The 24,178-nt window shown below is 45.8% G+C and overlaps 1 protein-coding gene across 1 annotated transcript; it reads left to right on the top strand.

Annotated features, from left to right (window-relative positions):
• The first annotated feature begins 16,133 nt into the window (after positions 1 to 16,133).
• On the top strand, positions 16,134 to 17,072 carry LOC135895527 (olfactory receptor 52R1-like). The gene has a single exon (XM_065423645.1). The coding sequence runs from the start codon at positions 16,134 to 16,136 to the stop codon at positions 17,070 to 17,072; it is 939 nt and encodes a 312-aa protein (XP_065279717.1).
• The last annotated feature ends 7,106 nt before the right edge of the window (positions 17,073 to 24,178 follow it).

The following is a 24,178-nucleotide window of genomic DNA, read 5'->3' as shown; positions in this document are numbered from 1 at the left end:
GGAACCTCAACCTTTCTCCTGATGCTCTGGTTCTCAGATTGAGCTCTGTGCAGAGCTCACAAGGGACATGATGCTGGGCCCTCTTCCTGACCCACTTGTTGAATAGTCAGAGAGACATTAAACCTTGTCGTGATATTACTGTGCTGTGTCAGCATGACAGACTGGGGAATCAGTCCATGTACATTCACTGGGTTGCCTCTTTTCTAATTGCTAGTAACTGGACCCCCTGAAAACACACCCCTTGCCCCACCTCTTGTCCCAAGGCTCTGCTCCTGCTCTTCCTCTTCGCCCCAAGGCCGCACGCTTGTCACTTGCTCCTTTATTCCCCTCCCCCTCCCTCTGTCACTTGCTGGATCATTTCCACCTCCCTCCCCCACCCCAGCTACAAGGGAGCCATTTCAGATTTTGGTGGGGGTGGCAACATTAACCGTGATTCAAGGGGGTACTTAGTCCTTTGAAAACTCTAGTTTTTTGGCAGATAACTTAGCAGTCAGGTGACAGGAGCAAAGTGTCTAATTCCTGTATCAAAGAAATATAATTAAATAAATATTACACTCACTCAGCTCTAATACTTACTTGTTCTTACATCCTGTGGCAAATCATGTAAGGGACACTGGTTAGGTTTAAAATGTTAATGTATATTCTTACTTTGTTCATTACTTTGTGGAGATAGTGACCCCATCAGGACTCCTGGGTTCTATCTCAGCTGTGGGAGGGGAGTGGGGACAAGTTGGTTACAGCAGGGGGCAGATACATCTTGTTGCCCAATCTCTGGATTATGTATTAATAATATTGATTATTTAAGAATCCCCAGATATCACTTTAACGGTTGACAGATTCTTGCCCAAGATCAGGCCCGGTATTATTCAAATTATTATATTGTCGAGAACCCTGATGTGCGCAGTTGCAACACTCACACTATAGGGATTCTTTAATTTTTACAAATATACATTATTAATACATTTAGCACAGTCACAAACACCCCAGCTCTGTAAGGCAGATAGAGATACAACAGAATGTACATCTGCACATCCATATATTCACACCTTCTCCTGTAGAACAACCTGAAAAGTTGGCCATCATCTTCCTCATTACCATCTGTGACGTTATTGATATAATCTGGGACCATATAGATCATTGTTGCAACCAAAGTCCTGTAGTGGCACCAATCTTCTATAAAGGGAGTCAGGGTGTCTAAGATAAGGTTATGGTTTGCTGGTTATGGTTATGCCATCTTTATATGTGTATCATTTTTGTAGTTGAAATTACTGTCTGTATTTCAAACTTCTGCTATGCTTCTTGGTGACACCACAGACAAATTGGTCTGCCTAGCCTGCTTGATGTCCCATTAATGACCATCAGCAACACAACTGACCCATTGAGAGAAGGCAGATATGCCTTGTAAGTCAGCAAAGTATGCAGGGACTTGCCCATGTGACTCCACACTCCATTTTGCTGTAATTTTCCACAGTAAAGACAAAGAGGTGTTCTTACACCTGGAAAAGACTATAAAAGGCTGACGCCTCATCTCCATCTTGTCTTCAATCCTGCTTCTTACCTCTGGAGGGGCTTTGCTACAAACGGAAGCTCTACACAAGGGACTGATGACCCCTCCCAGCTGGCGATGTACTCCAGAGACGTGATTTAAACCTGCAGTTTATTCCATCACTGCTACAAGCCTGAACCAAGAACTTTTCCATTACTGTATGTAATTGATTTCATTTAACCAATTCTAGCTCTCATCTCTATCTTTTTCCTTTTATGAATAAACCTTTAGATTTTCGATTCTAAAGGATTGGCAACAGCGTGATTTGAAGGCAAGATCTGATTTGGATATTGACCTGGTTCTGGGGCTTTGTCCTTTGGGATCGAGAGAACCTTTTTTCTTTTACTGGGGTATTAGTTTTCATAACCATTTGTCCCCATAACGAGTGGCACTGGTGGTGATACTGGGAAACTGGAGTGTCTAAGGGAATTGCTTGTGTGATTTGTGGTTAGCCAGTGGGGTAAAACCAAAGTCCTCTTTGTCTGGCTGGTTTGGTTTACGTTAGAGGTGGAAAAACCCCAGCCTTGGGCTGTAACTGCCCTGTTTTAAGAAATTTGTCCAGAATTGTCACTCTCAGTTGGGTCCAGCCAGAACCAGCATCGTTACACCATCATGTTCCCCACCATCGCCAGTGGTCATCTGTGACGGGTTGGATCACAGAAACCCCCTTGGGAGCTGCCACCTAATGTGCAAAGACTACCCCTGCTTCTGTTTTCCCTGCCAGCTCAGGACTCCAGCACCCTGTTTTGCTGAGCCAGACACTCCAGTCTGCTCTAACAAAGACTCAGGGTCTGAATCACTTGTCCCAAAGCTGCAAGTTTACCTGAAACCAGCTCACAGGAGTGTGCTTGTCTTTAGCACTCAGATGCCCAACTCCCAATGGGGTCTAAACCCAGATAAATCCGTTTTACCCTGCATAAAGCTTATGCAGGGCAAACTCATAAATTGTTCGCCCTCTATAACACTGATAGAGAGATATGCACAGTTGTTTGCTCGCCCAGGTATTAATACATACTCTGAGTAAATTACTAAATAAAAAGTGATTTTATTAAATACAGACAGTAGGATTTAAGTGGTTCAGAGTAGTAACAGACAGAACAAAGTAAGTCACAAGCAAAATAAAATAAAATGCGCAAATCTATGCCTAATCAAACAAAATACAGATAATCTCACCCTCAGAGATGCTTCAGTAAGTTTTTCTCAGACTGGACACCTTCCAGGCCTGGGCACAATTCTTTCCCCTGGTACAGCTTTTGTTCCAGCTTAGGTGTTAGCTAGGGGATTCTCCATGATGGCTCCTCTCTCCCTCTCAGTTCTCTTCCACCCCTTTATATATCTTTTGCATAAGGCGGGAACCCTTTGTCCCTCTGGGTTTCCACCCCCTCCCCTCACTGGAAAAGCACCAGGTTAAAGATGGATTCCAGTTCAGGTGACATGATCACATGTCACTGCAAGACTTCATTACTCACTTCCCAGCACACACATATACAGGGAGACTCACAGGTAAACAGCCATCTGCAGACAATGGGAGTCATCAAGATTCCAAACCATCATTAATGGCCCACACTTTACATAATTACAATAGGCCCTCAGAGTTACATTTTATATTTCTAGTTTTAGATACAAGAGTGGTACATTTCTACAAATAGGATGATCACACTCAGTAGATTATGAGCTTTGTAATGATACCTTACAAGAGACCTTTTGCACAAAGCATATCCCATTTGCATTATAGTCACTTATTATCAAATTTTTTATAAAACTATCCCAGTTACATTATATTCACTTATTATCATGTTTTTATAAAACCATGTAGACTGCACAACGTCACATCATTCTGACACCTCCTAAGGACTACATCTTCTTCTCCAACTGGCCCTCGGCTGTAATGCTACTTTTATAATATGTTACGCTGATGTGATTATGTTTGATGCATATTCAAGTAGGGGATTTTTTTCCCTTTTCGTATTTGTATTTGCTCATCTTACCAATGTTGGGGTGTCTTTTTCCTAAAGATTAGTATATTAATGATTTTAACTTATTATCATGTGTGTCAGTTTGTTAAAATAGCCTTTTTGTGGTTAAGTATATTACATTTGTCATTTTTGTCCTAAGTGGTTCTTTTGGTTCTTTCCAAGTTCCAATTTGTAGTGTACCTGTTAAGTTTAAAAGGGTATGAATTTAGGAAATGTAGTGAACATCTACAAAGAGGGATTTTATAGCTAACTGGCTGACTGGGTCCATAAAAGGGACATACTCCCACCCCCTTCATTTATCAAAACTCATGAATATAATGCAAAGCAGTGAATATAATAAAGGCAAGCTAGCCCACTGGGCTACAATCTTGGATCCATATAAGAACATCAGAATGGCCATACTGGGTAAGATCATTGGTCCATCTAGCCCAGGATGCTGTCTTCCGACAGTGGGCAACAGCAGGTGTTTCAGAGGGAATGAATAAGCAATCATCAAGTGATTCATCCCCTGTCACCCACTCCCAGCTTCTGGCAAACAGAGGCCAGGGACACTCAGAACATGGTGTTGGATCCCTGTCCATCATGGCTAACAGCTATTAATGGACCTATTGTCCATCAACTTATATAGTTATTATTGGATCCCTGTTATAGTTTTGGCCTTTTCAATGTCACCTGGCAAAGAATTCCACAGGATGACTGTGAAGAAATAATTTATTTTGTTTATTCTAAACCGGCTGCCTATTAATTTCATTGGGTGACCCCTAGTTTTTGTGTTATGTGAAGGAATAAATAATTTTCCTTATTTAATTTTTACACAGCATTCATGATTTTATATAATTTCTATACTATCCCCCCCTTAGTTATACCTTTTCCAAACTGCAGAGTAGTGGTATTTTCAATCTCTCCTCACATGGAAGGTATTCCAGATCCCTAATCATTTCTGTTGCCCTTCTCTGTACCTTTTCCAAATTCAATATATTTTTTTGAAATGGGGCAACCAGATATGCTGTCAGAAATAGAAAGGGAAGGGTAACAACCCTTATGTATGCAGTAACATAAAATCCCTCCTTGCCAGAGGTATAGAATCCCCTTACCTGTAAGGGGTCAATCAGTTCAATTAATCTAGTTGGCACCTGACCAGAAAGACCAATGGGAAAAGAAGATACTTTTAAATTGGGGTGGGTGGGGGGCAGGAAGGTTTTGTTTGTGCTTTCTTTGTTTGTTCCCTCTCGGACAGAGAGAGGGACCAGGGCAGAAAAAAAAGTCTCCTAAAAACCTACTTGGTTTATGTAAACCAGATGAAGGATCTGTTAGATATATGGTTCAAAGGAAGAGGTGTAACTAGTTTTGAAGGAATGTGTGATTTGCTTGTGCAGGAGCAGTTCCTGTCTATCACCAATGATGATGTAAAACAGTGTTTATGGGATGAGAAAATGGACTCAGCAGAAAGTCTTGCTTCTTATGCTGATCAATATGACCAGTCCCGGATACCAGAGAGGCGGGGCAAATCAGAACAAAATGGGTGGAGGTAGCAGAAAGGAACAAACCAGGTTGCAGTTTGGGCGGATACCAGAAGGGACACCCCGAGACCACACCATACCACTGGGATCAGCCTAAGGCCCACCTACACCCCAAGGAAAACCCCAGACACCTTATCGTCCCACCACACCATTCTCCAGCAACCCACCTTGCCACAGTGACAAGTCAGCTGGGCGATGTTTTAAATGTAACGATCTGGGTCATGTAAAGGCCAACTGCCCCAAGAACCCCAACACATTACAGTTCACTGCACCGGGGTCACACCAAAGGGCCTCAGACCCAGATGCCTCCCAGATACCCTCAGAGCGAAGTGAAAGTGTGAGTGTGTACGGGAAGAAGGTTATCGCGTGGAGGGACACTGGAGCACCGGAATCAGCTATCCATTAATTCTTAGTGGACCCAAAATACATCAACCCGAGGCCCAAGTGACAATTCAGCCCTTCAAGTCAAACTCTTTTGACTTGCCTACAGCCAAGTTGCCTGTCCAGTACAAGGGCTGGTCAGGAATGTGGACTTTTGCAGTCTATGATGAATATCCCATTCCCATGCTGCTGGGGGAAGACTTGGCCAACCATGTGAAGCTAGCCAAGAGGGTGGGAATGGTCAACCGCAGCCAGGCTAAGCAAGCCTCCACGCCTATCCCTGTTCCTGAACTTTCAACAAGGGCCCCATCTGTGTTACCAGAGACTCAGACTGAGGTGGTGGAACCAGACCCCATGCCAATGTCTGCGACAGCAGTAGTGGATCCAGTCGCAGACACCCAGGCAGAATAAGTCCTGGAACCAGAACTAGCAGAGCAACCAACACCAAAACCATTGCCAGCACTGAATCCAGCGCTTGCAATCCTGTCTACAACTCCAATGCCAGAGGGTACCACCGAACCTGCCCTGGCAGCAGCAGATAAATCTATGCAAGAGGCTCAGCTGGAGCCTGAAATACAACATAGTGCACCAGCGGAAGGCAGTTCACAGTCAACGGAAACAGCCCATCACCTAAATCGATTCCAGAGGGACCAAGCCCAAGTCCACCAGCCAGTGAGGAACTGATATCTCCAGGCGCAAGGGAACAGATCCAGGCCAAGCAGAAAGCAGATGACACCCAGAGGAAAGCAGTACATACTAACTTTCATGGATTTTGCCACCTGATGGCCGGAAGCAGTAACTCTAAGCAACACCAGGGCTAAAAGTGTTTGCCAGTCATTAACAGATATTTTTGCCACGGTACGTTGGCCTGCCGACATCCTTACAGATTCAGGAACTAATTTCCTGGCAGGGACCATGAAAAGCATTTGAGAACCTCATGGGGTGAACCACTTGGTTGCCACCCCTTACCACCATCAATCAAATGGCCTGGTGGAGAAGTTTAATGGAACTTTGGGGGCCACGATACATAAATTTGTAAATGAGCACTCCAATGATTGGGACCTAGTGTTGCAGCAGTTGCTTTTTGCCTACAGGGCTGTACCACATCCCAGTTTAGGGTTTTCACCATTTGAACTTGTGTATGGCCGCGAGGTTAAGGAGCCATTACAGTTGGTGAAGCAGCAATGGGAGGGGTTTACGCCTTCTCCAGGAACTAACATTCTGGACTTTGTAAATAACCTACAAAATACCCTCTGACACTCTTTAGCTCTGGCTAGAGAAAACCTAAATGATGCTCAGGAAGAGCCAAAGGCCTGGTATGATAAACATGCCAGAGAGCGTTCCTTCAAAGTAGGGGACCAGGTCATGGTCTTGAAGGCACTCCAGGCCCATAAGATGGAAGTGTTGTGGGAAGGGCCATTCACAGTCCAAGAGCACCTGGGAGTGGTTAACTATCTCATAGCATCCCCCACCTCAAACTTAAAGCCTAAAGTGTGCCATGTTAATTCTCTAAAGCCCTTTTATTCCTGAGAGTTAAATGTTTGTCAGTTTACAGCCCAGGGAGGAAATGATGCTGAGTGGTCTCAAGGTGTCTACTACAAAGGAAAAAGTGACGGTGGCATGCAAGAGGTGAACCTCTCCATGACCTTGGATGTATGCAGTGACAGCAGATCAAGGAGCTGTGCACTAGCTTCATGCCAATGTTCTCAGCCACCCCAGGACAGACCAAATGGGCATACCACACCATTGACACAGGTAATGCTCACCCAATTAGAGAACAACCTTACCGGGTGGCTCGTCAAGCCAAAACTGCTATAAAATGGGAGATCCAGGACATGCTACAGATGGGTGTAATCCGCCCCTCTAACAGTGCATGAGCATCTCCAGTGGTTCTAGTTCCCAAACTGAATGGGGAAATATACTTTTGCATGGACTACCATAAGCTAAATGCTTTGACTCGCCCAGACAACTATCCAATGACACGCACAAATGAGCTATTGGAGAAATTGGGACGTGCCCAGTTCATCTCCACCTTAGACTTAACCAAGGGGTACTGTCAAGCACTGCTAGATGAATCCACCAAGGGAAGGTCTGCCTTCATCACCCATGTAGGGATTTATGAATTTAATGTGCTCCTTTTTGGGCTGCAAAATGCACCCGCCACCTTTCAGAAACTGGTAGATGGTCTCCTAGTGGGATTGGGAAAATCTGCAGTCGTCTACCTTGATGATGTGGCCAATGTGGCAAAGTTGAGACTTACCAGTGCAGCGCCTCCTGCTGATTATTCTGGGAATTATTATGGGAGTTATCCTGGCCGGTGTCTTGCCTGCCTCTGGCCCCCGTGTCCTTCCCAGACCCCGGTGCCCCTTTATCTCAGGGTTCTGCCCCCCGCAGTAACACCTGGCCTCAGTGGCTACTGCCAGTCAACACCTAGCCCCCGCTTACTGGGGCAGACTAGAGTCTGTAAACCACTCATCACTGGCAAGGGGGGTTTGGACCTACTGCCTTTGCCTAACCCCGGGCTGCACCTTTGCAACCCCAGTACCTGTTTTGGCCTTTAACCAGGCCCACAGCCTGGGGATTTCCCAGGCTGGAGCTCCCCAGCTCCCCCTCCCTTTCCTCAGCACTGCTCTGTCTCAAGTACCCTTCTCTCCCAGGCAGCCTAGACCTTCTCTCTCAAGAGCTAGAGAGAGACTGACTCAGCTGCTGGTTCACAGCCCTTTTACAGGGCTAGCTGTAACCTGATTGGGGCATGGCCCCAGCTGTGGCTGCTTTCCCAGTAGCCTAGCCTTTACTCTCAGCCCCAGCCCTCTCCAAGGGCTGGATTTTAACCCCTTCTGACTGGAGCAGGGTGACCGCCCCTCTACAGCCATATTTTCTGATTCATTGGCAGAACACCTGGAACATCTCGGGAAAGTCTCCGAGCACATAAGGGAGGCAGGACTCACTGTTAAGGCTGAAAAGTGTCAAATAGGCTTAAACAGAGTGACTTATGGGTGGGTCAAGGAACTATCAACCCCCTACAGGCCAAAGTGGATGCTATCCAAAAGTGGCCTGTCCCAAAGTCAAAGAAACAGGTCAAATCCTTCTTAGGCTTGGCCGGATATTACAGGCGATTTGTACCGCACTACAGCCAAATCGCTGCCCCACTGACAGACCTGACAAAAAAGAAACCACCAAATGTAGTTCAGTGGACTGAAGAGTGTCAGAAGGCCTTTAACCAGCTTAAAGCGACGCTCATGTCTGACCCTAATCTAGTGTCCCGGAACATGCACTCTGCTCTTAAAGGCCCAGGACACACTTCTCAGAGCCAGGGCAGGACTGTGCATTTCCGCTGTCTCACACCCACCCAGCAGCCTATGTAACCACCCATTCTTAGTGCTGTTACTCCCCCATCTCTCCACCTGCCCCCTTTCTGGTTTGTTACACACAGGTTGACAAGGTGTCCCTGTTTGGCTGAGACAGGAGAATTCATTTAGTCTCCTTTCAGGGTTAAAAGCCCAGGTGGTTCACATGGTAGGAATACCCCCAATTAGCCAGATGAACAGGCAGAGAGTTAAATTGTGGGAATCAAAGCGCCCTCTAGCCGGGATGCTCCTGGAAAGTGTGACAGCCTGGAATATTCAATTTCAATTCCACCGGGGAGAGACTGGGAGGAAATGAACTGAGAGGGAGAGAAGAAATCCAATGCAAACACTAATGCAATCTCTATCCTCCCTAAAGAGCCCCCCTTTTTATGGAGCAGCTTTGGGTAGAGGGCGAGGCCTTTGTCCCCAGGACAGGCACCTGGCTGCCCTCTATCCACAGGAACATTCTGTTGGTGTTGCTTTTACTGAGTCTGTTCCCCCGAAGTGACCCCAGTGACTGTGATGCGTTGGCAGGTTTCTGAGTGGGAGCGGAAGTGGAGTCCTGGAGCTGACACCTCACAGGAGCGGGGAGCTCACAAAGTCCAGCTAGTTCTGAAAACCTCAGATTCACCTTGAGAGGATGGCGAAGGCTCAGGCTCCCTTTTCCAGCCTTTCCTCTGCATCCCACCCAGGGCCGGCTCTGGCTTTTTTGCAGCCCCAAGCAAAAAAAACAAAAAACAAAAAAACGGGGTGGCCAGAACGGCAAAGCAAAAAAAACCCCAAAAAACCCTGCAGCGCAGCTGGAGCGGCAAAGCAGGGGGAAAAAAACCTGCGGGGTGGAGCCAGGGGGCAGGGGGACTCCCAGACGTGCCCCGGCTAGCGGGGGGGAGGGGGAAGGGGAGGGGAAGGGAGTGGTGGGAGAAGGGGGGCGGCCAGGGCTTCAGCGGGCAGGGGGGCGCTCCGGTCGGCGGGCAGGGAAGGACTCGGGCTGCCCTGGCACCGGCTTGGGCAGACGAAGTGCGCAGCCCGCTCCCAGCAGGGCGCTCCCTTCCTCCACGCCGCTTCCCCCTACAGGGCGGCCGGATCGGCAAACCAAAAAAAAAAAAAAAAAGTGGCCGTGCCACCCTAGGACTGGGCGGAATGCCGCCCCCGTAGAATCTCCCACCCCAAGCATGAGCTTGCTTGGCTGGTGCCTGGAGCCGGCCCTGATCCCACCCAATGAAGAGTCCAAGCCAGAGCAGGAGTCACTTTTCCTCTTGGTGTGATGGAGAGACCGTGGTTAGGGCAGGGAAGTTAGGACTACTGGGTTCTGTCTTGCATCCTGCCGCTAAATCTCCATGCCCCACCCCCCAGCACCAGCTCACCTCTGCTCCGCCGCCTGCCGCGTCCTGCTTCTCCCCACTCCCTCCACCACTTGTGCCGCCATACAGCTGATTAGTGCAAGCCTGGGGGGGAGGGGGGAGGAGGAGGAAAGCGGCATGGTTGGGGAAGAGGCGGGGCCAGGGCGGGGATTTGGGGAGGGAGGACTCCTGGGTTCTGTCTTGCATCCTGCCACTCAATCTCTGTGTGATCGTGGCCAATTAATGTCTCCCTGTACCTCAGTTTACCTATCCATATAATGGGGATATGTTCATAGGGACTTTCCTTTATTAAGAGTTTGGAAGACCCTTCAATGGAAGGTGCTGCACAGTATGATGATAGTTACTGCTGAGAATAATTAAACTATGATCCCTGATCGACAGCCCTGTGTGGCTGCAGAAAGTGTTCATATCTCCCCTCAGTCATCTGTCTCCAGATCTGTCAGTCTACTATCATCTGAGCCATCCTGGGTATTTACAGGATTCAGACCCTATGGAGATCTAGGCATTATCTATAGTTTTCTTACTAATCAATCCTACTTTTTAAATATACACAGATACACAGAGCAGCCAATTCCTTTTTGATTCAGCACAGAGCCCAAGAGTTCTCATCTCCCTTTGGGAAGGTCCCTTAATTACTGTTTACTCTTAAAGATGGATTCAGAATGCAGCAGCACAGACAGGTTTGTCTCCAGCCTGTTTACATTCAGATGCCCCTAGAGGTTGAGTGAATCCCACTGGGATTGCACAGAGCTATATTATAAATGGTGCACACCCCTGTGTCGGCTCTGGGCGTGGGATGTGGCTGCAGATGCGCTGGCGAGAGAGGTGTAGGACACGGCTACCTGAGGGAGATTTGCAGGGAAGACACTTCTGTCGCAGAATTCACAGGTACCCATCTCTTGCTGAGGAGCTCACTTGCTCGAAAAGCCCACTTACTATATGGGTGTGATAGGATAGACAATAGGTCTGTGGTTCTTTCTGCTCTGCACAGACATTAAACATCCCAGTTCCCTTGCCACAGGTGATGAGTTTGCTTCATTATCATGGGGAAATATGTCCCTCTTTCTTGTTCCTCCCTGGCTTATGGCCTCCAGCCCGAGGTGGCTGCATTTCACTGACATAGGACCAAATTCAGAGGCCGTAGCCCGTATTTGTTCAGGCCCCACTGAGGTAAATCTCCTCTTGAAGTAGGAAATAAGTAAACATCTCAGAAAGCAGCTGTGTTTTAATGCACAAACACTGTTACCTCCTACTCTTGCATTTCAGGGCTATGGCTGTTAACATGGGGGCTGTTACCTGACTTTTATCTGATGGAATGTATGGAGGCCTAATCAAAAAACCATAGAATATTAGGGTTGGAAGGGACCTCAGGATGTCATCTAGTCCAACCCCCTGCTCAAAGCAGGACCAATTCCCAACTAAATCATCCTAGCCAGGGCTTTGTCAAGCCTGACCTTAAAAACCTCTAAGGAAGGAGATTCCACCACCTCCCTAGGTAACCCATTCCAGTGCTTCACCACCCTCCTAGTGAAAAAGTTTTTCCATATATCCAACCTAACCCTCCCCCACTGCAACTTGAGATCATTACTCCTTATTTTGTCCTCTGGTGCCACTGAGAACAGTCTAGATTCATCCTCTTTGGAACCCCCTTTCAGGTAGTTGTAGGCTGCTATCAAATCCCCCCTCATTCGTCTCTTCTGCAGACTAAACAATCCCAGTTCCGTCAGCCTCTCCTTATAAGTCATTTGCTCCAGCCCCCTGATCATTTTTGTTGCCCTCCGCTGGACTCTTTCCAATTTTTGCATATCCTTCTTGTAGTGTGAGACCCAAAACTGGACACAATACTCCAGATGAGGCCTCACCAATGTCGAATGGAGGGGAACAATCACATCCCTCAAACTGCTGGCAATGCCCCTACTTACACAGCCCAAAATACTCTAGCCTTCTTGGCACACTGTTGACTCATATCCAACTTCTCGTCCACTGTAACCCCTAGGTCCTTTTCTGCAGAACTGCTGTCTAGCCATTCAGTCCCTAGTCTGTAGCAGTGCATAGGATTCTTCCGTCCTAAGTGCAGGATTTTGCACTTGTCCTTGTTGAACCTCATCAGGTTTATTTTGGCCCAATCCTCTAATTTGTCTAATTCTGTCTGTACCCTATCCTTACCCTCCAGTGTATCTACCTCTCCTCCCAGTTTAGTGTCATCTGCAAACTTGATGAGGGTGCAGTCCCTGCCATCCTCCAGATCAATAATGAAGATATTGAACAAAACTGGCCCCAGGACCAACCCTTGGGGCACTCTGCTTGATACTGGCTGCCAACTAGACATGGAGCCATTGATCACTACCCATTGAGCCCAATGATCTAGCCAGCTTTCTATCCACCTTATAGTCCATTCATCCAGCCCATACTTCTTTAACTTGCTGACAAGAATACTGTGGGAGACCATATAAAAAGCTTTGCTAAAATCAAGGAATAACACATCCACTGCTTTCCCCTCATCCACAGATCTAGTAGCTCAGTAGAGGAATATTGAGCCCAAAGAGAAGGGACGGGAAGGGTCAGTTACTCTAAACCCATGCCAAGATGCAGGATTTGTTGTGTGTTAGTCATTCAAGAGTAATGGCTATCCACACCCCTTTGGAATACCTCCAGTGAAGGTGCTTCCACTGCTTCCCTGGGTAGCTGTACCATTGTACTCCTGTTCTTAAAGTTAGGAAGTTTTTTCCTCAGATTTCATCTAAATCTGCTGTGCTGTAGTTTGAACCCATTGACTCTTGTCCTGCCCACTGTGGAGAAACAGAACAACTTTTCTCCATCTTTTTTATGGCAGCCTTTCAAGTAGCTGAAGACCGTTGTCATATCCCCGCTCAATCTCCCCTTTTACAAATTAAACATATCCAGTTCCTTCAGCCTTTGCTCATATGGTTTGTATTCCATCCTCTCTGTCTCTCAACCCTGGATCCTTTCCAGTTTCTCAACATCCTTCCTATGCACTGGTGACCCAAACTGGACACAATGCTCCAGCTGAGGCCTAACGAGCACTGAGTAGAGGAATACTATCACCTCCCGTGACTTACATGCTATGCCTCTGCTAATGCAACCCACAACTGCATTTTCTTTTTTTGCAACAGTAAAATAATCCACACCCCTCAGAGTTGAAGCTATTTCAACTTAACCCCAGTGTAGACACCATGAGGTCAATGAAATAATTCTTTCATCAACCTAGTTACCCCCTCTCGGAGAGGTGTATTACCAGTGCTACGGGATAACCCCTGCTGTCTGTGTAAGTGGTGTCTACACTGAAGTTAAGTGTAGACAAGCCCTCAAACAGATCTTCCTGAAAAGCATCCAGTCTGCATCTCCAGACATGAAGAGTTTGACACCACTTCACTTTGTAGTTTGTTCCAATGGTTAATCTCCCTCAGTGCTAATAATCTGGCCATCATTTCCACCTGGATCTTGCTCTGCCCTTTCTCCGCTAGGTTAAAGAGCTCATTATTACCCACTTTTTTCTGACCAGGAACATCTTGCTTGATTGGGTTTTTTTATAAGATAAATATATGAAGCTCTTTAAGTCTCTTACTGTCCGGCATTTTCTCCTGCCTCCACTCATTTTGGGGGCTCTTTTCTGCACTCTCTCCAATTTTTAAACATCCATTTTGAAATGTAGACCCCAGAACTGGATGCAGTCAGTTTCACCAATGCCATGTGCAGAGGTAAAATACTTTCCCTGCTCCAACTCAACACTCCCCTGTTTATGCATCCAAGGACCGCATCAGCCCTTTTGGCCACAGCATCATACAGGTTGGTCATGATGAGTTGATTGTCCACAATGACCACTAAATCCTTTTCAGGGTCCCTGCGTTCCATAATACAGTGCCCTAGTCTGTGGGTCAGGCCTGCATTCCCTGTTCCGAGAGGATCACTTTGCATGTGACTGTATTAAAACATTTTGTTTGCATAGGCCACGCTTACCAAATGCTCCTGATAAATCTGTATGACTGCCCTGGCCTCCTCATTGTAATCACACTGCCAATCTTTGAGTCATCCACAAATTTTATCTGCAGTGATTTTATCTTTGCTTTCCATATAATTCATGAACATATTGAATAGCATCAGGCCTAGAACTGACCCTTGTAGATCTCCAATAGAAACAGCCACATTCACTGACAATGGCCCATTGACAATGGCTTCCTGAGATTTGTCAGTTAGCCAGTTTTTAGTCCATTTTATGTACGCCCTACTGATCTTGTGCAGTGTTCATTTTCTATCTAAATATTTTCCACTACTAAATCAAGTGCATGAGAGAAATTGAAGTTTCTTGCATCTACATGGTTCCCTTGATCTACCAAACATATACTCTCATTAAAGGACAAAATCAGGTTTATTTGACAAGACATGTTTTCATAAACCATGTTGTTGACTGGCGTTAATCATATTCCTAGACTTTTTTAAACAAATCCCCTAAAAGCTTTTCCATTGTTTACTAAACTTGCCCTTAATTTTTTTAAATACTTTAAATTTAACACAGAACTGTCCTTTGTTTGCCTTTTTTTTTTTTTTTTTGGCTCTGCTGCTGCCTGATCGCATACTTCCGGTTCTGAATGAGATGTGTGGTTGTTCGGTCAGTGCCTAACTCTGGTGTTCATCACTCTAACTTTCTACTGTAGCTGCTGTTTAACATCCTCCCTGACAGCTGATGGACTGGAAAGTGTTTCATCACCTCATGTGATAGGAGTGCCTCGTACTGCTTCTTCCCGAATGCAGAACATATCTATTACTTCAACACATCTAACTTTTCAGGTACATTAAAAAGTTTCATTTCACGCTCTAGGAATTTGTCTAAACATTTTCTAGGATTTCTTTTCTTCTTAACGTATTTCAATAACCCGCTTTTTGTGACCCTTAGCCAGGGCTGGCTCCAGCTTTTTTGCCACCCCAAGCGGCGAAGCTGGAAAAAAAAAAGATGAAGCCGATCAGCGGTATTTTGGTGGCAGCTCTACCATGCTGCTTCATTCTTTGGTGGCAATTCGGCGGGGGGCCTTTGCTCCCTCTCTTCCTCCTTGGTGGTACTTCAGCGGCAGCTCAAAAATGAAGAGAGGGACTGAGGGACCCGCTGCCGAATAGCAGCCAAAGACCTGGACGTGCTGCCCTTTCCATTGGCCGTCCCAAGCACCTGCTTCCTTGGCTGGTGCCTGGAGCCAGCCCTGCCCTTAGCCTTGCCAGGCATAGATTTTCTCTGATGAATTTAACATCTCTTATCAATTTTCATAACTTCCAATTTGTATTGCTTGCTATCTATATTCCCTTTTCCCCATTTTTATATACTGCTTCCCCCCACCCAACTGTTGCTTTCCCTTTGCCACAGAACTGGGCTTTCTGGTAAAGTTGTCCACTTTCTTGATGGTGGAATTTTGGCTTTTTAGATATCTAATAAACTCTTCTTGAAAAACTCCCAATTTTCATTCCCATTTTTCCATCTAATATATTCCTCCCAGTCAGTTTTGCTGATAATTTGCCTCAGCTTTTGGGAGTTCGCCCTTTTGAAGCAGTAAGGAACTATAGATAGTACTGGTTGGGAACTGTTTTCTGTTTCTCCATTTGAATGTAATCAGTTCCATTCTTTTACTTTGTTCTCCTCTATCATATGCCCCCTTCTTTCTCTCTTCTCTAAACTAAACAGTCCCAGATGTGTAAGAATTATTGATGCATGGAGCACCATAAAATATGGAAATGGCATTAGTACGGTCAATTTTTCACATTTCTCTGAATAATGAAAGTATAATTTTTCAGTGTGTGAAGGTGACCAAACTTCTTTACCCATGAGAACAGCCTCCAGTTGTGCATGTAGTGTCTCATATTAACATTGTCTCTCCATCCAGGCTTTTGTACTGCGACCATCACCCTAGAGCCTGGGCACATACAGGAAATCAGGGGAACGTAGGGTACATGCAGGAGACACTGTTCTGCCTCAGAGTTGGACACCTTCCCCCTCCTCCATGTCAGATTCCAACACCACTGACTTCAAGAACCCCTCCACCTTCATCCTGCTGGGCATTCCTGGCCTGGAGGCAGCCCATGTCTGGATCTCCATCCCCTTCTGCGCCATGTATGCCATAGCCATCTTGGGGAACATCACCATTCTGTTCATTGTGAAGATGGAGCCGAGCCTCCATAAACCCATGTACTATTTCCTCTGCATGCTGGCAGGCACGGACCTGGTCCTATCCACGTCCATTCTGCCCAAAACACTGACCATCTTCTGGTTCAATTCCAGGGAGATCGATTTCAGTGCCTGCTTCACCCAGATGTACTTCATTCACTGCTTTGCAGTGATAGAGTCTGGGATCTTCGTGGCTATGGCTTTTGATCGCTACGTGGCCATCTGTGATCCCCTGAGACATTCCACCATCCTGACAAACCCCGTGGTGGCCAAGATAGGTCTGGCTGTGGTGCTGCGTGGAATCATGCTCATACTGCCCTATCCCTTCCTGGGAACACGGTGGCCATATTGTAGAACCAACATCATCCCCCACTCGTACTGTGAGCACATAGCCGTAGTGAAGCTGGCCTGTGCTGACATCAGCCTCAGTAGTTACTACGGCCTCTTTGTGGCATTCTTGGTGAGGGGTCTGGATATGATTTTTATTGCTCTGTCCTACACCCAGATCCTCAGAGCCATCTTCAGCCTCCCCACAAAGGACGCCCGGCTCAAGACTTTTGGGACCTGCAGCTCCCACCTCTGTGTCATCTTAGCCTTTTACATCCCAGGTCTCTTCTCCTTCCTCACGCACCGATTTGGCCACAATGTGCCCCTGCATTACCACATTCTCATTGCCAATGTGTATCTTCTGGTGCCCCCTATGCTAAACCCTATCATCTACGGTGTGAGCACCAAAACGATCCGGGACAGGCTGCTCCGGCTCTTTACTCATTAAGGAACCTCAACCTTTCTCCTGATGCTCTGGTTCTCAGATTGAGCTCTGTGCAGAGCTCACAAGGGACATGATGCTGGGCCCTCTTCCTGACCCACTTGTTGAATAGTCAGAGAGACATTAAACCTTGTCGTGATATTACTGTGCTGTGTCAGCATGACAGACTGGGGAATCAGTCCATGTACATTCACTGGGTTGCCTCTTTTCTAATTGCTAGTAACTGGACCCCCTGAAAACACACCCCTTGCCCCACCACTTCTCCCAAGGCTCTGCTCCTGCTCTTCCTCTTCGCCCCAAGGCCGCACGCTTGTCACTTGCTCCTTTATTCCCCTCCCCCTCCCTCTGTCACTCGCTGGATCATTTCCACCTCCCTCCCCCACCCCAGCTACAAGGGAGCCATTTCAGATTTTGGTGGGGGTGGCAACATTAACCGTGATTCAAGGGGGTACTTAGTCCTTTGAAAACTCTAGTTTTTTGGCAGATAACTTAGCAGTCAGGTGACAGGAGCAAAGTGTCTAATTCCTGTATCAAAGAAATATAATTAAATAAATATTACACTCACTCAGCTCTAATACTTACTTGTTCTTACATCCTGTGGCAAATCACGTAAGGGACACTGGTTTGGTTTAAAATGTTAATGTATATTCTTATTTTGTTCATTACTTTGTGGAGATAGTGACCCCATCAGGACTCCTGGGTTCTATCTCAGCTGTGGGAGGGGAGTGGGGACAAGTTGGTTACAGCAGGGGGCAGATACATCTTGTTGCCCAATCTCTGGATTATGTATTAATAATATTGATTATTTAAGAATCCCCAGATATCACTTTAACGGTTGACAGATTCTTGCCCAAGATCAGGCCCGGTATTATTCAAATTATTATATTGTCGAGAACCCTGATGTGCGCAGTTGCAACACTCACACTATAGGGATTCTTTAATTTTTACAAATATACATTATTAATACGTTTAGCACAGTCACAAACACCCCAGCTCAGTAAGGCAGATAGAGATACTACAGAATGTACATCTGCACATCCATATATTCACACCTTCTCCTGTAGAACAACCTGAAAAGTTGGCCATCATCTTCCTCGTTACCATCTGTGACGTTATTGATATAATCTGGGACCATATAGATCATTGTTGCAACCAAAGTCCTGTAGTGGCACCAATCTTCTATAAAGGGAGTCAGATAGGGTGTCTAAGATAAGGTTATAGTTTGCTGGTTATGGTTATGCCATCTTTATATGTGTATCATTTTTGTAGTTGAAATTACTGTCTGTATTTCAAACTTCTGCTATGCTTCTTGGTGACACCACAGACAAATTGGTGTCAGCTCTGCCTAGCCTGCTTGATGGCCCATTAATGACCATCAGCAACACAACTGACCCATTGAGAGAAGGCAGATACGCCTTGTAAGTCAGCAAAGTATGCAGGGACTTGCCCATGTGACTCCAGACTCCATTTTGCTGTAATTTTCCACAGTAAGGACAAAGAGGTGTTCTTACACCTGGAAAAGACTATAAAAGGCTGACGCCTCATCTCCATCTTGTCTTCAATCCTGCTTCTTACCTCTGGAGGGGCTTTGCTACAAACGGAAGCTCTACACAAGGGACTGATGACCCCTCCCAGCTGGGGATGTACTCCAGAGACGTGATTTAAACCTGCAGTTTATTCCATCACTGCTACAAGCCTGAACTAAGAACTTTTCCATTACTGTATGTAATTGATTTCATTTAACCAATTCTAGCTCTCATCTCTATCTTTTTCCTTTTATGAATAAACCTTTAGATTTTCGATTCTAAAGGATTGGCAACAGCGTGATTTGAGGGCAAGATCTGATTTGGATATTGACCTGGTTCTGGGGCTTTGTCCTTTGGGATCGAGAGAACCTTTTTTCTTTTACTGGGGTATTAGTTTTCATAACCATTTGTCCCCATAACGAGTGGCACTGGTGGTGATACTGGGAAACTGGAGTGTCTAAGGGAATTGCTTGTGTGATTTGTGGTTAGCCAGTGGGGTAAAACCAAAGTCCTCTTTGTCTGGCTGGTTTGGTTTACGTTAGAGGTGGAAAAACCCCAGCCTTGGGCTGTAACTGCCCTGTTTTAAGAAATTTGTCCAGAATTGTCACTCTCAGTTGGGTCCAGCCAGAACCAGCATCGTTACACCATCATGTTCCCCATCATCGCCAGTGGTCATCTGTGACGGGTTGGATCACAGAAACCCCCTTGGGAGCTGCCACCTAATGTGCAAAGACTACCCCTGCTTCTGTTTTCCCTGCCAGCTCAGGACTCCAGCACCCTGTTTTGCTGAGCCAGACACTCCAGTCTGCTCTAACAGAGACTCAGGGTCTGAATCACTTGTCCCAAAGCTGCAAGTTTACCTGAAACCAGCTCACAGGAGTGTGCTTGTCTTTAGCACTCAGATGCCCAACTCCCAATGGGGTCTAAACCCAGATAAATCCGTTTTACCCTGCATAAAGCTTATGCAGGGCAAACTCATAAATTGTTCGCCCTCTATAACACTGATAGAGAGATATGCACAGTTGTTTGCTCCCCCAGGTATTAATACATACTCTGAGTAAATTACTAAATAAAAAGTGATTTTATTAAATACAGACAGTAGGATTTAAGTGGTTCAGAGTAGTAACAGACAGAACAAAGTAAGTCACAAGCAAAATAAAATAAAATGCGCAAATCTATGCCTAATCAAACAAAATACAGATAATCTCACCCTCAGAGATGCTTCAGTAAGTTTTTCTCAGACTGGACACCTTCCAGGCCTGGGCACAATTCTTTCCCCTGGTACAGCTTTTGTTCCAGCTTAGGTGTTAGCTAGGGGATTCTCCATGATGGCTCCTCTCTCCCTCTCAGTTCTCTTCCACCCCTTTATATATCTTTTACATAAGGCGGGAACCCTTTGTCCCTCTGGGTTTCCACCCCCTCCCCTCACTGGAAAAGCACCAGGTTAAAGATGGATTCCAGTTCAGGTGACATGATCACATGTCACTGCAAGACTTCATTACTCACTTCCCAGCACACACATATACAGGGAGACTCACAGGTAAACAGCCATCTGCAGACAATGGGAGTCATCAAGATTCCAAACCATCATTAATGGCCCACACTTTACATAATTACAATAGGCCCTCAGAGTTACATTTTATATTTCTAGTTTTAGATACAAGAGTGGTACATTTCTACAAATAGGATGATCACACTCAGTAGATTATGAGCTTTGTAATGATACCTTACAAGAGACCTTTTGCACAAAGCATATCCCATTTGCATTATAGTCACTTATTATCAAATTTTTTATAAAACTATCCCAGTTACATTATATTCACTTATTATCATGTTTTTATAAAACCATGTAGACTGCACAACGTCACATCATTCTGACACCTCCTAAGGACTACATCTTCTTCTCCAACTGGCCCTCGGCTGTAATGCTACTTTTATAATATGTTACGCTGATGTGATTATGTTTGATGCATATTCAAGTAGGGGATTTTTTCCCCTTTTCGTATTTGTATTTGCTCATCTTACCAATGTTGGGGTGTCTTTTTCCTAAAGATTAGTATATTAATGATTTTAACTTATTATCATGTGTGTCAGTTTGTTAAAATAGCCTTTTTGTGGTTAAGTATATTACATTTGTCATTTTTGTCCTAAGTGGTTCTTTTGGTTCTTTCCAAGTTCCAATTTGTAGTGTACCTGTTAAGTTTAAAAGGGTATGAATTTAGGAAATGTAGTGAACATCTACAAAGAGGGATTTTATAGCTAACTGGCTGGCTGGGTCCATAAAAGGGACATACTCCCACCCCCTTCATTTATCAAAACTCATGAATATAATGCAAAGCAGTGAATATAATAAAGGCAAGCTAGCCCACTGGGCTACAATCTTGGATCCATATCAGAACATCAGAATGGCCATACTGGGTAAGATCATTGGTCCATCTAGCCCAGGATGCTGTCTTCCGACAGTGGGCAACAGCAGGTGTTTCAGAGGGAATGAATAGAACAGGCAATCATCAAGTGATTCATCCCCTGTCACCCACTCCCAGCTTCTGGCAAACAGAGGCCAGGGACACTCAGAACATGGTGTTGGATCCCTGTCCATCATGGCTAACAGCTATTAATGGACCTATTGTCCATCAACTTATATAGTTATTATTGGACCCCTGTTATAGTTTTGGCCTTTTCAACGTCACCTGGCAAAGAATTCCACAGGATGACTGTGAAGAAATAATTTATTTTGTTTATTCTAAACCAGCTGCCTATTAATTTCATTGGGTGACCCCTAGTTTTTGTGTTATGTGAAGGAATAAATAATTTTCCTTATTTAATTTTTACACAGCATTCATGATTTTATATAATTTCTATACTATCCCCCCCTTAGTTATACCTTTTCCAAACTGCAGAGTAGTGGTATTTTCAATCTCTCCTCACATGGAAGGTATTCCAGATCCCTAATCATTTCTGTTGCCCTTCTCTGTACCTTTTCCAAATTCAATATATTTTTTTGAAATGGGGCAACCAGATATGCTGTCAGAAATAGAAAGGGAAGGGTAACAACCCTTATGTATGCAGTAACATAAAATCCCTCCTTGCCAGAGGTATAGAATCCCCTTACCTGTAAGGGGTCAATCAGTTCAATTAATCTAGTTGGCACCTGACCAGAAAGACCAATGGGAAAAGAAGATACTGGGTGGGGGGCAGGAAGGTTTTGTTTGTGCTTTCTTTGTTTGTTCCCTCTCGGACAGAGAGAGGGACCAGGGCAGAAAAAAAAGTCTCCTAAAAACCTACTTGGTTTATGTAAACCAGATGAAGGATCTGTTAGATATATGGTTCAAAGGAAGAGGTGTAACTAGTTTTGAAGGAATGTGTGATTTGCTTGTGCAGGAGCAGTTCCTGTCTATCACCAATGATGATGTAAAACAGTGTTTATGGGATGAGAAAATGGACTCAGCAGAAAGTCTTGCTTCTTATGCTGATCAATATGACCAGTCCCAGATACCAGAGAGGCGGGGCAAATCAGAACAAAATGGGTGGAGGTAGCAGAAAGGAACAAACCAGGTTGCAGTTTGGGCGGATACCAGAAGGGACACCCCGAGACCACACCATACCACCGGGATCAGCCTAAGGCCCACCTACACCCCAAGGAAAACCCCAGACACCTTATCGTCCCACCACACCATTCTCCAGCAACCCACCTTGCCACAGTGACAAGTCAGCTGGGCGATGTTTTAAATGTAACGATCTGGGTCATGTAAAGGCCAACTGCCCCAAGAACCCCAACACATTACAGTTCACTGCACCGGGGTCACACCAAAGGGCCTCAGACCCAGATGCCTCCCAGATACCCTCAGAGCGAAGTGAAAGTGTGAGTGTGTACGGGAAGAAGGTTATCGCGTGGAGGGACACTGGAGCACAGGAATCAGCTATCCATTAATTCTTAGTGGACCCAAAATACATCAACCCGAGGCCCAAGTGACAATTCAGCCCTTCAAGTCAAACTCTTTTGACTTGCCTACAGCCAAGTTGCCTGTCCAGTACAAGGGCTGGTCAGGAATGTGGACTTTTGCAGTCTATGATGAATATCCCATTCCCATGCTGCTGGGGGAAGACTTGGCCAACCATGTGAAGCTAGCCAAGAGGGTGGGAATGGTCACCCGCAGCCAGGCTAAGCAAGCCTCCACGCCTATCCCTGTCCCTGAACTTTCAACAAGGGCCCCATCTGTGTTACCAGAGACTCAGACTGAGGTGGTGGAACCAGACCCCATGCCAATGTCTGCGACAGCAGTAGTGGATCCAGTCGCAGACACCCAGGCAGAATAAGTCCTGGAACCAGAACTAGCAGAGCAACCAACACCAAAACCATTGCCAGCACTGAATCCAGCGCTTGCAACCCCGTCTACAACTCCAATGCCAGAGGGTACCACCGAACCTGCCCTGGCAGCAGCAGATAAATCTATGCAAGAGGCTCAGCTGGAGCCTGAAATACCACATAGTGCACCAGCGGAAGGCAGTTCACAGTCAACGGAAACAGCCCATCACCTAAATCGATTCCAGAGGGACCAAGCCCAAGTCCACCAGCCAGTGAGGAACTGATATCTCCAGGCGCAAGGGAACAGATCCAGGCCAAGCAGAAAGCAGATGACACCCAGAGGAAAGCAGTACATACTAACTTTCATGGATTTTGCCACCTGATGGCCGGAAGCAGTAACTCTAAGCAACACCAGGGCTAAAAGTGTGTGCCAGGCATTAACAGATATTTTTGCCACGGTACGTTGGCCCGCCGACATCCTTACAGATTCAGGAACTAATTTCCTGGCAGGGACCATGAAAAGCATTTGAGAACCTCATGGGGTGAACCACTTGGTTGCCACCCCTTACCACCATCAATCACATGGCCTGGTGGAGAAGTTTAATGGAACTTTGGGGGCCACGATACATAAATTTGTAAATGAGCACTCCAATGATTGGGACCTAGTGTTGCAGCAGTTGCTTTTTGCCTACAGGGCTGTACCACATCCCAGTTTAGGGTTTTCACCATTTGAACTTGTGTATGGCCACGAGGTTAAGGAGCCATTACAGTTGGTGAAGCAGCAATGGGAGGGGTTTACGCCTTCTCCAGGAACTAACATTCTGGACTTTGTAAATAACCTACAAAATACCCTCTGACACTCTTTAGCTCTGGCTAGAAAAAACCTAAATAATGCTCAGGAAGAGCCAAAGGCCTGGTATGATAAACATGCCAGAGAGCGTTCCTTCAAAGTAGGGGACCAGGTCATGGTCTTGAAGGCACTCCAGGCCCATAAGATGGAAGTGTTGTGGGAAGGGCCATTCACAGTCCAAGAGCACCTGGGAGTGGTTAACTATCTCATAGCATCCCCCACCTCAAACTTAAAGCCTAAAGTGTACCATGTTAATTCTCTAAAGCCCTTTTATTCCTGAGAGTTAAATGTGCTCCTTTTTGGGCTGCAAAATGCACCCGCCACCTTTCAGAAACTGGTAGATGGTCTCCTAGTTGGATTGGGAGAATCTGCAGTCGTCTACCTTGATGATGTGGCCAATGTAGCAAAGTTGAGACTTACCAGTGCAGCG

Source organism: Emys orbicularis, chromosome 1 (genome assembly GCF_028017835.1).
Source record: "Emys orbicularis isolate rEmyOrb1 chromosome 1, rEmyOrb1.hap1, whole genome shotgun sequence".
Lineage (NCBI taxonomy): Eukaryota > Metazoa > Chordata > Testudines > Emydidae > Emys > Emys orbicularis.
This window is presented reverse-complemented; position numbering and strand designations above follow the sequence as displayed.